The 14,706-nt window shown below is 31.5% G+C and overlaps 1 protein-coding gene across 1 annotated transcript in view; it reads right to left on the bottom strand.

Annotated features, from left to right (window-relative positions):
- LOC145279875 (uncharacterized) overlaps nucleotides 1-14,706 on the bottom strand; it is a 154,746-nt gene that overhangs the window by 80,919 nt on the left and 59,121 nt on the right. The window contains exons 12-18 of the mRNA XM_080131336.1: nucleotides 12,922-13,093; nucleotides 12,554-12,799; nucleotides 11,460-11,596; nucleotides 9,947-10,025; nucleotides 8,951-9,106; nucleotides 7,843-7,929; nucleotides 5,594-5,617 (exon numbers count right to left, since the gene is read on the bottom strand). Of these exons, the coding sequence (XP_079987462.1) occupies nucleotides 5,594-5,617; nucleotides 7,843-7,929; nucleotides 8,951-9,106; nucleotides 9,947-10,025; nucleotides 11,460-11,596; nucleotides 12,554-12,799; nucleotides 12,922-13,093 (901 nt within the window). The remainder of the gene's footprint in view (nucleotides 1-5,593; nucleotides 5,618-7,842; nucleotides 7,930-8,950; nucleotides 9,107-9,946; nucleotides 10,026-11,459; nucleotides 11,597-12,553; nucleotides 12,800-12,921; nucleotides 13,094-14,706) is intronic.

Raw genomic sequence — 14,706 nt, forward strand, 5'->3', positions numbered from 1 at the left:
CTACAGAAACATCCATATTCTTAAAGCCTTTCGCCTACTGATTATCATCTAAGCATATTTTTAAATGGTAAAACGTTTCAGTCCAAAGAAGAGGTGGAATCAGCTTTGAAAGATTTTGTTGCATCAAAGTCAATAACTTTATCAACGAAGAATAATCTTGTAGATCGATGGCAAAGATGCATATCTCTGCAAGGCTCATAATTTTGATTCATTTTACCATTTCTAATGTTCATTTTTCAAGAATGTTTCTGAAATCGGCCATTATTTTTGTAACAACCTAATGTATAAAATATTGAGCACAAATCTAACGATATTCAACCACCAATGTGGCATAAAGCATTCATTCTAAGTTAACAGGCCTTAACTTAGGCCAGTTTTTAAAGGCTTAAAATGTATTTTTATATATTGATTAGCCAAAAAGTTTGTTGTTTTGAATTTTATCTTTCCAGCATAATCTATTTCGGAAGATGAAACCTTATTTTCAAATTCAGGATGTATCCTCAGGTTTCATATTCAGGTTTCTGTCATTGTCTTGGGCCTTCTCTAATGTCTTATACCATGGTCGGTTGGCTCCTAGAAAAGTCAGGAGTTGGCCAAAAAATTTTTTTTTTCTTTTTAAAAGTATCTTTAGCCCCCCCCCCCAATCATTATATTCCTATTCTTCAAATCTTGTATTTGTTTTAGCAAGTGTGATGACGTCAGTGTATAATAAGCCTCAGGGCAGAAAAGTTCTTACATTTTTTGTTTCAGGTTTCAATTTTTGAAATGGAAGATCAAGCAGAACACTGACATCTGATTCTTTTTTTTTTTTTTTTGCTACAGAAAAATGAGCTAATCTTCCTATCACGTGTCGTAAGCATTGACCCTGCAGCCTTTTTTTAGCTAGGAGCAAATACTACACTTCACATTTTGTCAGTGAATGAGAATTTCTAGACAGAGGCAATCTTTAATTTTGTTCTAATCCAGAAAACTAAATTTCTATATTAAAAACCAACCTTGTACTTAACTGCACTCATGTGGCAGAGAGTAAATAGAGGCTGTCATTTAAAGTTCCATCAATTCAAACCATTACATCATGTATAGGGCTATGACAACAGCATATTCTTATTGTTTTAACTCCTGAGTGTATTGTAGACACAGTTAATCAACCGAGAACCACATTACTGTATAAAAGCATAAGAAATCAACGGATACACACTCAAGAGTCAAAACAATGAAAAGTATATGCTGTTGTCATAGTCCTAGTCATGTATAACCAAGACAAGAATAGTCATCCAGAGGATGCAATTAATCCTTATCTCAAATTTTGAAGCATTAAAGATTTAGTTCAACATTAGTCTTACATGCTGGCAGGTGTTAAATAACTTTCAGAATTAGATTCCAAACTAAACTATCTCTGACCAGGTCTTTATTCTTCTAACGTCTAACTTTCACTTCTTTCCATGGCCTACTACTATGAATTGACCCTGCTATTAACCCAAGAACTCATCTATTTTTTTTTTCAATGTGACCATATCAACTAAGTCTTCTGTTCAGTATACATCTCCATATACTGTCCAGATTTAATCTTCACTAGAAGTCAAACTGTGCACATTGTCTCTCTCTGGTGCTGCATATGAGATGACAAAAAAAAAAAAAAAAAAAAAAAAAAAAAAAAAAAAGTGAAGAAATGATGAATGTGAGAAGTGTGAAGAGCCAAACTTGCCTTCACATTTTTTCGCCAAGTTTTAGAAAATTTGAGCTCCTAGGAATGCCAAATCCCAGGGGGAAAAAAAAAAAAAAAAAAAGACAAATGGTGATGTTTCACACCTTAAAACGTGTATATTTGAATTCAGTACCATGGAAAAACCACTATATAGACATACATATCAAGTTTTTGAGTAATATGAAAAAAAAAGAGCTCCAAAAAGGCATGATTGATTTTTTTAGCCCATAAAAAAGGTGCGAACCAGAATTTTGCCAGGGTCACCCATACTGAATTTATATTAACAATGGCCTCCACATTTTGGCCAAGTTTCAGGAAATCTAATGGATGGATCAAACGCTATGGGGTAAAACGTGTCATTTTTGGGTCATTTTTCACCTCTGTTGAGCCCCTGGGGACGCTGAATCCCAGTGTAAATGGATAACAGTGCAGTTTCAGGCCTTAATACATGTATATTTGAGTTGACCACCATGAAAAACCACTATATAGTCAGACATATCAAGTTTTGGTTGAGAAATGAATAAAAGATCCACAAAAAGGGATGTTTTTAGCACTAAATGTCTCCAAAGACGTGAACCAGGATTTTGCCAGGGTCACCCATACTGGATTTATATTAAGAACGGACTCAATATTTTGGCCAAGTTTCAGAAAAATCTAATGCATGGATCAAAAGTCATGGGGAAAACCTGTATTTTTTTTTTTTTTTTTTTTTGTCATTTTTACCTCTTGAGCCCCTGGGAACACAACGGGAATTTTTGCAAAAAAAATTTTTTTTTTCTTTTTTTTACTGAGCACATCTATTTAATGAATTTGTGGCAAAATTCCAGGAAAATCTAATGGACGGTTATCTGGCAATCGTCTGGACTAACAGACGCCACTGAAAAACATTGGTCTCTCTGATAAATCGGTGGGGGGGGGGGACCAATATCAGCCCCTTTTTAAGACTCACATTACAAATTCATCATAGCATTTCTCTCCATGCAACAGGTCTTCAGGCATTGGCCGGATTTCATTTAAATACATTACTGCATACACATGCCAAGGACTCTTCCCTTGATCAACAATGGATACATTCGGCTGATTAGTAATAACAGAAGTTCCACAACACACTAGCATCTGCCCTTCAGAGTTCCAACTAAAACAAAAAAAAAAGGTACCTGAAAAGACCGAAGAGTACCGCAAACAAAAACCACAATATCGATAAACAGTATAAACTATGTAAATATCAATCTATTTTATCAGCAAACTTATATTTCTTTGTTTAATTTAGAAAAAGAAAATTAACTGGAAAAAAAAAAAAAAAAATCTAACTTTTGTACAAACAAATTTTATACATCCGTAAAATTGAAAGTTTTTCATATTTAGATGAGGTTTGCATTTTCATATTTTTTCATTTGAAAACACAAGTCGCAGTTTAGTACCATTTTTATGTCACCTTACAAAAGATATGATCTGATGTTCAAGAGAAAAATTATATAGGTTATTTGTATCAATGCAAATCATTTCCATAAATGAGTACTAAGGCATTTTTTTTAATGAAAATGTCTCAAAAGGAATAGCAACTACTAATATATATATATATATATATATATATATATATATATATGTTTTGAGAAATATATTATATATATATTATATATATATAAAAAAAGGTACTTTTCCAATATATAACCAAATCTCTGGCAATTTAACATGAACATCTTTCAGAAGGTTATATAAGCAGATGATTAAATTCAAAATTGAGAAAACCATTCTTAACATTGAGTGGGATTTCACATTGTGTGTTGAAAGCTATTATCAATTTTAAAAGTTCTTGATTTAATAAATTTCATTGAAACTTGACTACTAATTGGATAATCACTTCGGCATCTTTCGACTGCCGATGTGAAATTGCTCGGTATTAGGGCTGTAAACTGGATAAGTATCTAAAACAAATAATTTAGTATGTGTATCACAGAAACAAAAGAAAAATAATTATCAAATTAAACAAGTTTTTCTTGCACTTTGTTACAAGAATTAAAAAAAAAAAAAAATTCATTAGTAAATCATTTTTTGGGCATTAAGAAAAAAAAAAAAAAAAAAAATTAAGACTTCCAAAAATGTTAGTTTATTACATTAAAATCTTTGACATTCTAGGCATAAGAATTTTTAAAGAATCCTTTTTGAATAAAATTTCTTAAAAGTGAATATAAAAAATGGCAACTAATGTTTTAAGCAAAACAATTTTTTTAATCTTTTCTCAAGTTGTCCATCAGTCCAGATGCATCAGTTATGTTACCCGTTGGCCATATATGGCAGTGTAAAACCAATGCTAATAAAGTTTGCCCTTTTGATCAAGGACAGTCTTTAAATTACTTTATCTCATCCCAAGCATTATAAAAAAAAATAAAAAAGGTGGGGATGAGGTCAAGACAGGAAGATTAACCATAAATTATTTTTAGTTCCTTTCAAAGTTTCAGTTTGTGCAGTTTTTTTAAAGAACTAATTGCTTAAATGTCTAAGTTATAAAATTGAACATGTATGAAGTTTGAAAAGCATTTAGTCAAGCGTTACAAATATTTGCTCATATACAATCACACCACCTGGGGGAAAGATTCTGTTTTGTAAATAGGCCATTTTTAAAATGAATGCTACAATAATTACAAACTTAAAATCTTTGCACATTTCAGCATTTTTATTTTTACATCTGTATTAAAAAAAAAAAAAAAAAAAAAAGTGCTCAAAACACATTTTGAAGTTTTGAGCAATTCATAAACAACATCTCAATTGGTGAAATGGAGACAAAAAAAAAAACCCAACCCCAAAGAACTAGCATACTGACCAGCATTGCCCGGTCGTAAAATACACTTAAATGACATTTTAACTGGTGTAGATTTTGTATTTATTATTATAGAACCAATTCTCTATCAATTATTGTATTGTACCCAATAGATAGAAATGATTTTAAAAGTTAAGACAGAGTATGTCATTAACTAGAATTAAAACCAAAGCATAGCTCTCCAACCTTATTTGTTTCTATCTGGATTATGTCTTTATGCATAGAAAAGCTTAAATAATGTAAAATTGTATAAGTGTATATTTGCACATGTAAAAGCACTTTAAGCAAACTTCTGCCAAGTCCCAATTTTTTTTTTTTTTTGACCACTTTATGTATTATTCATTATGGAAAGAGATTGAAAGATTTTTTGAATTCATTTCAGATGGCTGGGCTTGTCTGACTTTCTATGCTCCTTTTTCTAAACACTTAAAAATGGGTTCCAACAGCAAGACTTTTCCTTTAATACTCAGGATATATATTATATATCTCACACATACAGGTTTTTTTATTACAGAGCAAAGAATTTTTTTTAATAATTCTTGTGAAGATGCATCAAGATTTTACATGTTTATGGCAATATTCAATCTAGAAACGGTCCTATAGAAAAAAAATCTTTTTCCTATCGCAATGTGATTGTAATTTTGGAAAGGATTTTTATATCAACTGCAAAACATGGGAGATGGGGAAGGGGGTAAAGAAGGAGGGGGGTATCTGCAAAAGGGGTAGAAACAGAAAAAAAGAGTAATTAGAAAGGTTTATTCACAAAATATGAGGTGTACACTTTCAACTCATTTCAGTCATAACATCAATTTCACAGATGAAAAAAAAAATGTTTTTTTTTGTAATTTTTTCTTTTTTGAATGTTATAAGTACCAGCATTAAGAAGTCCTTTTAAAATGAGATGAAACTTTTTAATACGATGAATGATTAGTGAACTTTTTCTGCAGGACGGCTGGATTTTTACTGTAGTAGTAATAGTAGCGGTGTTGGATGGTGTTTATTTTCATGACAGGAACAATGGCTTCCAGCCGTTGTTAGATACAAGTGAATAGTCCTCTTCAACGAGGTTATAATTCATCAGAGTGATGGGGAACCTGAGAGGAAGGAAAACAAAAGACACGTTTTAAAAATAAAACTCTCATACAAAGCAAAGAGTGACCAGCTCACATTGTCTGCCGCCTTGCCTTTGTGTTGGTCGTGTGTATGGATATCGCAAGAGTAGAATGTCAAAGTTGTGTGTGCTTTGTGTTTTAGTGGAAGAAATTTGGTAAATAAAACACCATGCTCATCTTCTTTAGGGATCAAACAACTTGAGGGCAAATACAAACAAACAGAAGTCACAAACAAAAAAAAGCATCGGATTGGAAATATGAAAATCACACTTATCACCAAGTCTATTCACAACATTTGACAGGATACACTTGTGTGTATGTCAATTGTTGAAGTTGACCAATACAAAATGAAGAAGTATTTAGGAATACCAAGCGCTGTGTATATGAAGATGGAAATGCCTCCCAGCCAAAACAAAGACTGAAGATTTTTTTTTAGCAAAAACCAAGAGGTTTATGTGCCAGCAGACAAATCAACTTATTTTTCTCTACAAAACTGAATTAACTCCATTTATAGAGAATTGTACAAGTTTTTTTTTTCCTTGTATTAGAAATGGAATCTTTTTGGAAAAGAAGCATTAAATTAGCTAACTTATCTGTAAATTTACATAGGACATAAGTGTATGTAAAAATATTTTCAAATTAAGATCCAAATAATCCTTAAGCTGATAAAGCAAACTTTGTAATAGCCAATTTTCATTATCATATGATAATGAAAATTGGCTAATATGAGTTGTTTCCCTTCTTGATTTTTAACTGAATATGATAGGAGTTATCTACCTTACAACTAAACTTATTTATGTTTAAAAGTGTAAAAACTAAAAAATTTGACTGCATCCAAGACAATTCCGAGTAGGTACAGCATGTATTCTATAAGGAGAGATAGTATACATTGGTGCTAGCAGAAAGCTCCAGAAAAGGAAATTCTTCTAAAAAGTAGATGGCAGCCGATCTAGTCATGCAATCTGGACATTGACATCCAGACTGAGCATTCAGAGAAAACTGCTTCCAAATTTTAGGAAAGTAGAAAAAGCAAATTACTTTTACAGAAATCCTAATGAGCAGAGGAGTGCCTAAAATCCTGATGCTTTAAATCCAAACACACACGCACACAGAGGCAAAAGCAGCAACACAAGAACTGGAAAGGTCAAATATATAACATTAAATGTCAAAAAAAAATCATGCTGGTTATAACATGCAAACAAGTTTTCATTTTTAATTAAACATCATGCATAAGAACTGGGAGTGGATAGAACAAAGGATTTGTAAACAAAGTTATACAGTAATCTTGCCTAATATATATAGATATATATATATAGACACACTAGGAAAATGCTATGTATAGAATATAAGATTTAGATAGAAAAAACTAAGTTTAGAAAACCTGAAATTGATTGTACTAGCTCATTTCTAATGTTTTATCTTAATGCAAAATGTATTTCATTTGTATTCCCTCAATTCAATGAGACAAAAAAAAAAAAAAGATAAAATTCTGACAGTTCAATCGATAGAAAAGTTCTATCAGCAATTTTAAAAAAAATTATTTTGAGTTCTGACTGATAGTAAATTACTTTATGTGACCAATTAAATTTTGTATGAAAACTTTAGTTTTAATACAGGCAACATTATTGAGGGGGGGGACAGTTTTGGTGTAAACATTTCAGCTAAAAATGTGGAATGTAGAAAATCCTGCTGGATCAAGCTTTGATTTTAACACTGATGTCTAGAAATTGAGGCAAGGATTTTATTCCCCTTTTGAATAGTTTTGGAATAAAAATGTTTTATCAGACATGTTCAAATCAAATCTAAGGTTGTGCAGAAATTCTAATTAGTTTCAATTTTATGAATTGCATCCATTTCTTGTAAAGCATTCCATTACAGTTTGTAAAAAATGGAATTTATGAAACTTTAAACTAAAATGTACAGAGATTTTTAATTTTGGATTAAAAATGTTTTCCAAGCAAAAATGTTTGGTGGGAATTTATAAGGGAACACAAAATGAAAAAAAAAAGGTTGAATTAAAACAACTTTACGACTAAAACGCCTGAGAAATGATCTAAAAATGTGTGCAAAGTTCCCAAATTAACAAATTAGGATAAAAATAGTAATAAGATGATATATAAGACTAAGAAATCAATTAGAACTGTAAAATAAAATCTATTCAAAGACTAAAACAAAATAAAGAGACAATGTTCTTTTCATAAACATACCTTTTTTTCATCTTCTGTTTCATCTTCTGCATCTGCTTCAACTTTTTCTTCCTCCTCAGCTTCAGGTTCTTCTGGTTCTTCTTCAACCTATAAACAATAATTTTATTTTTCTTTTATAATCCGTAAAAGTCATTTGAAATCACATCAATACACAATCCTTCCACTTAAAAAGGATTTAGATAATTAGTAATCAAACACGAAAGAAAATGCTTTAAGTTTTTAGGTTGAAAGTTATGCAAATCTATCTCATTCAAGGTGTCATTTCCACATCAGATGTTGGTTGTATTTACATTATCTATGGCAACGAAAAATGACTTTTCTTAAAAAAAAACAAAAAAAAAAAAAACCTATCATTTATGTTGGTTTTGATGTGCCTTTGCTTCAAGTCATCTTTGAATCATTTAAAGTTTTCCTCAACCTTTTCTCCACTACTATCGAGATAGATGCAATGCAAAGAGTAAAAATTATCTCTAGAGAACCTTGTTTACCAACCTTAAACATTTTTGGTAGTTAACTGTTTGGTTATGATAGTCTTACAATATGGAAACAAGTCATCTGTTCATTAGCCAGGATCCCATCATTAGGTAACCACTCACAGCTAGCAGATGATCTTGTTGGGAGAAGATGATCTCTGCTAGCAGTTAGCATATCCTACAACCACAGCAGATAAGGTTGCAATAGTATTCCAAAAAGTTGAATTTTCTTGGGAGTGAGGCACTCCATTCATTAAGAAAAAAAAAAAAAAAAAGCAGATCTAGAAAAGTGAAATAGTTTGTGTCTGTTGTGTACATTTCCCTACCAAACTACTCAGTCAATTTTCAGTCCACAGACTAGAGATTTGACATAAGGAATATGGAGATTTGGGAAAATACTTTTCATCGGTTTTCAGCCAGAAATTTGGCTGTCAAGAGGTCAAAGTTCAATGATTTAACCTTTGAAAACTACCAAACTCCTTCGATAATTTTGGGTCAAAACACTTTAAATTTTAGATGTAGGTTACCTAGACACAAGTCAAACTTAATTGTATACATGTATGCACATAAAGTTACATAGGGCCTGAGCAAAGCCGGGCTGAACTGCTAATTAAATAAACAGAAATGTCTCTTACCATATTTTCACCATCAAGGCTGAGTCCAGACTTTAACATCCTCTCAACCCGTCCAGCAAAACCAATTGTATCGCTAACCATGTAACCAGACCTCATTGTAGCAGTCTCAAATAGAATCAAAGCCAAATCTTTGGCAGCAGGATCAGCAGGATTCGTCTGTGAAATAAAATTCATTAAATATGCTGTACTTCTGTTACCTTCCACTTTTTTTTTTACAAGCTCAACCGATTGACAAAGATCGGTGAAAAAAAAAAAAAAAAGACTATTTTATTAAATGTTAATTTTTTTTTTATTTTTAAAAACAAAGTTTCAACATTGAATAAGCTGTCAGATCAGATAGAATTCCATTGCTACAGTTGATTTAGTGACATTATGTTAAACTATTTCTAATAAAAAAATTTAAAAAAAAAAAAAAATAAAATTAATGAATAGTATTTTTTACAGTCTAAGTAGACAGAAAAGCCCCTTTGACTGACAAATGCGTTCTGACAGAATGAGAGGTTTAGTTGTATAAACAAGTAGAGTTGTTTTATGTCCTTCAAGATTTTTAACGTCTCAAAGTTAACCTAATATTTCGTCACATATTTAAGGTTAGAAAACCACCTTTTTAAAACTTTTCGCCTTCAAGAGAACAAGTCATAAAATGTACATACTTTTATCTCAAAAACTAGACAACTGATACCTTCCAACAAACTGAAATCTGCCCTGCATATGTCCATCAGATGATGGTACTAAGATTTGATACGACTGTCACAACTGTTCATTTTTCTAAAACCAACTTGCACACACATTGTCAGTTAGAAAAATAAAAAGTTCATCTTTGGAAGAATTACCGTTTTAATACCATTATCACTCTTTGTTAACTGATATCAGAAATTCATTTTTGAAAAACAAATCAATTTAACAAAATGCAATTTCTCAAAATTCAGAATTGAAACCAGATAAATGGGATGGACGATTAATTTGGACAAAAACAGTTGAATTTTCAAAACTTACCTCTACTTTTTCTTTTAAAACTTTAATAAATTTATGTCTGGTGTTGATTTCTAGAGTTTTCTTTTGGTTGGCAAAATAACTACAAAAAAAAAAAAAAAAAAAAATTTTTTCATATAAACATATGTAACTTCTGAAAATATTAACCTATCTTCATAAGACTGATTTCAGATTTAAAAAATGTTAAACGAAACCAGTATGAAATTAATTTTTTTTTATTTTTTTATATAAATTACATAATTAGAGATAACATAAGGTCTACTAAAAACACTGGCCCATTTGGTATGATGATTAAAATGTTTGTTAATGGACTAGGAGAACACGCTTCAATTTTTAGTAGTTATACAAAAAATTGAAAAATTCTTTTTGTTGCCGCGCTCTCAGCATTATTAGATCCAGATCAAGGGTAAGTGAAGAAATCCTGGAAAAGGAGTCGCTCTCGTTATATCTAATAGCCAACGAAAAATGATCCTTCGAGTTGCATTAGACTATGGTTGATCCACATATAACTCAAATGTGTGCCTTTGAAACAGATTTATAAAATAGTTAAGTTAGTGAAATAGTTAAGTTGTGAAAAGTGATTTAATTGTATCTTTCATTTCTCCTACAAAAGGCTGGAGAAAGATTTTTTTCTTCTAGAGTCTATTCACATTTCTTTTTAATCTTTCCACACAATTTTTAACATCATATGGTTTAGTAGACAATAGTATTTTTGGCAGATATTCATCTATTTTTATATGAATAACAGAGTAGTTGATGGCAATATCTTGACCCGAGATGCAACTTTACTTTAAATATATGCGTATTAGATATGAAATGAAGTCTTGTATCATGTAGTATTTCCACTTTTTCCAATTGTTGGTTGATGTTCATATAACTTATTACAGAACATAATCCAATATTGTTTGTCATTTCATTTCCATGAATTGGGCGATTCCAATCTTGTAATTTGTATATGGAGGTCTAAAAGTTGTTATTGCCATTTTAGTTTCTTCTTTTGAAAGTATGTCAGCCATTTAATTTCCTGTGATGCATACAAAACTTGGAAACAAGGTGAGAACAACCACTCCATTAGTCAGTAACACTTTTCAAATATTTCATGAGTGAAAGGACCGATTTTCTCTCAACTACTGTCAGGCTAAACAAAGAAATTAAAAAATTTTGTCTTCTGATCATTTCATTATGCAAAAACAATTATGTCAATACCGGATTTTTTGTGCATGTACTGTTCATTATAGAGTTTTTGATGATTAGTTTAAGTCGATTCATTTTTTTGCTTTATCACATGCATACATGTTTCAAAATTTATAAAATGTTCATAATTTTTAGAATTTGAAATAGTAGAAAATTATGCTTAAGACTATGGCAGTGACAAAACAAAATTTTTATAAAACTCCATATATTGTTTTGGTTATGTGGATGGAAGCACGAAATAAGGCCTGCTAATATTAACTCGAGTGGTGTATAGTTGTATCATTTTTAATTTACTGTTTGAACGTTTAAGAGTAAAACTCACTCTTGTGATGGATCCTTTGCTTTTGCATAAGCTTGGGCTCTCATGATTCTTTCCATGTTGCCTGACCAGCCATATTGACTAGCAACAAGCGCGCAAGGAGAAGTGGACAATCTCTCGGAAATGGTAGCCTTTTCAATCTGAAAAAGATTTACAATAAGAATTGTAAGAGATTTTAACCCCACAGAAAAAGGAGAGGGGGGCACAAACTGTTCTAATATAAACTATGCATGACAAAAATGTTACTGTCAAAATTAGTCAAAGAAATTATATTTCAATTAGCAAGGACACCCAACATTGTCCAGGATTTAACGAGTCAAAAATGTTCCACGTTCCCATATTTTGTCATAAAAATCTTTTTTAAGTAAAAAAAATTTGATTTTGTCTACAATACATTGTAGAGAATATACAGTCGATTTTAATGGCTTCACTTGAAGTTTAAAATGCAAAAGTAAGATTCAATTGTGCTCTAAAAAGAAACATTTCGAACACATTCCCATCTTCTAAAAGAATCTACAGTTGATTTTATAGGTGGAGCCTTTCTGCTTGTGCAGTGATAAAACTTCTGAAATGAACTTGTGATGTTAGGTTGTAGAAAAGTGTAATCTTTGGTCAAAATTGGATTTCCTTTAATTATCGATTTGATAATAGATGCACTCCAATACAAAACCTATCCAAGATCACTTCCAGACACATCAAGTATGTTCATATGAAATGGCTGGGCTGTTTTTTCAGAGTTCATAAGGAACAAACTCAAAGTTCCTTTCATATAAAGATTAGTTCTTTTAGCAAATCTTGTTTTTAAAACTGGTGATAGTCACTGGAGATTCACTTAACATATTCAACAGGTGAAATCTAGATTAACAAGCAAACTGATTTTGAAATCCATATCAAACAGGTTTATTTTATTACCAATTCATCTAATTTGTCTGTATTTGAATATTTCACTATTTCAAGCAGGATTTCAAAGCAAAGATTTGACATCTTCAACCAGATTTTCTTTTATAAAAAAATATTGTAATCAATCAACTAAAAATTTAGCAATTTAATCTATAGTCAAGGAAGCCCATTTCAGAGCATTATCTAGAAATTCTCACCTGGTCTTTGAGTGCATCTTCCTTCAGCCATTTCAACAATGGCTCATATTCCTTCTCTGAAGCTTCTTTCTGTTCTTTGGCTTTCTCAGAATCTGATAAAGTCAAGCCTTCTTTGGCAACATTCTGGAACTTTTTACCTTCAAATTCAGGCAAGGCTTGGATGCAGTATTCATCGACAGGTTCAATTAAATAAAGCACTTCATAACCTTTCTTTAAGAGACGCTCAACGAATGGAGAATCTTTCACCTGAAAGAGATAAGGTATGCAAATCAGATTGCAAAGGATGTTACAAATTTCAGTTTTTTTCTTCAATATAAATTTTTCACTGGATAATGTTGATAAGCAAAAAAGATTAAAAAGAAACGAACCTCTTTTTGAGAGCCGCCAGCCACAAAGTAGATTGCTGTTTGTTTTTCTTTCATTCTTTCGACATATTCGGCTAAACTAGTTTGTTCAGTTTCAGAGTTGGAGGAGAAGAAACGGAGTAATTTAGCCAGACGGGTTCGGTTGGATGGATCTTCAATAACTCCAAGTTTGATACTTAAAAAAAAAAAAAAAAAAAAAAAAATATATACAAGGTCAGCAGTTTATAATTACAATTGGGTAAATTTTTTATTTTCATATTCAAAACCAAATCAGTTCATAAGGGGTCACTTGGATAGTTCTTTATGGGCTATGAATAATTTGTTTTATCAATCACATTCCCGACCCACATCAAGCGTATAAAACTGCTACATGGAAGAGACTAATTTTGAGGGGAGAGTGCTCAATCATGTGCACCCTGTTTCTACTATCTCCGTAGATCAGATACTCGGGTTTTGGTAGCCGGGTTTAATTTCTATTTTCCAAATTGATTAAGGCCCATCATATTAAGGAAAGGTGATGATTTTGTTGTTAGTTATAGGAGCAGGCCCTTTAAAGCGAGAGGAGTGGCCTTTTAGCTTCATAGTTCTCAGCTCCACATCGCAACAATCAAGCAACCATGACCAACCAGCAACAGACTCCAGAAACATTCACATATTTTGCTTGTATTTTTAATGCAGCATTCAAAACGATGCTGAAAAGTGCAGATGTAGCCTTTGAAATTCTTAAATTTTCTAAAATCAAGATTAATTACTTGCCTCCTCACAAATGCAGATGTTACGTTTCATTATTATTATGATTATTCTTTTCTTGTTGTTATTTTTGTTATTAAAAGTGCATGTTAGAGAGTCTTATTAAGAGAGAGTCTTATTACAAGTGATGTTGTGTGTTCGTGTTATGATGAGATTCATATATATATAAAATATTCATACTTAGAAGTGTAGAAGCTCTGAGTGAGGAGATAGTGTTGAGACAGTCTTAGTGTTCATATTGTGTATGTAAAGACATTTTAAACCACATGATATAGAAGACATATGACAATTTCCACTTTACCTTTTGGTAGAATTACAACACAAAGACGACGTTTATAAAAACATGATGGGTTTATTTCCATGGACCGGCCGGTGGCTTTGCTTCCAGGAATTCAAAGTTTCACATTCTATGTTTCAAAGGTGACTGTCTCGCTTCTAGACGTTCGACTCCCAACTCCAGACTATCGTCTGTCGTCCTCAGACTCTCTCCGCTTAACTCTAAAGTTTCTAACTATATCTAGAACTCCCCATTTTCTATGACGTCATACACATGTTAAAACATGTGTCTTCTTTCACGTGTTCTGGAAATGCGTGTCCAAAACTTTTTCCTTTGTTTACAAAAGGAATTTTGACCTATATTCCCAGTAACCTATATTTCCAATATGTAAAAAACATGTTTATTAAATTATCTTGTAGTTGCATTCTTTCAATTGATTTTCATAACAGAATTGACAATGCACATTCTTTTCTTGAAACTATTTTATCTCTAAGCTAAACAATGGTTTGTTTTACATTCCATTTGCTAATTCTCTCTCGTAATCTATTTCTAAACCTAATTTATGAGGTTCGAATTTCGTCTATTCTAACTAAATCTCTCTTCTTTTTTATATTTACATGAAAAGGGGACAGCCCTTATCATGTAACACAGAGAGAGATACAAGGTATTTTTTAGGTGTTGAATATTCTGCTTTTAAAAAAGATAAAAAGGCGGGGGCACTCTGGATTGGAACAAAAAAAAAAAAAAAAAAAAATCTCATT

This window comes from Euprymna scolopes, chromosome 1 (assembly GCF_053919585.1).
Source record: "Euprymna scolopes isolate OS-2025 chromosome 1, ASM5391958v1, whole genome shotgun sequence".
NCBI lineage: Eukaryota > Metazoa > Mollusca > Cephalopoda > Sepiida > Sepiolidae > Euprymna > Euprymna scolopes.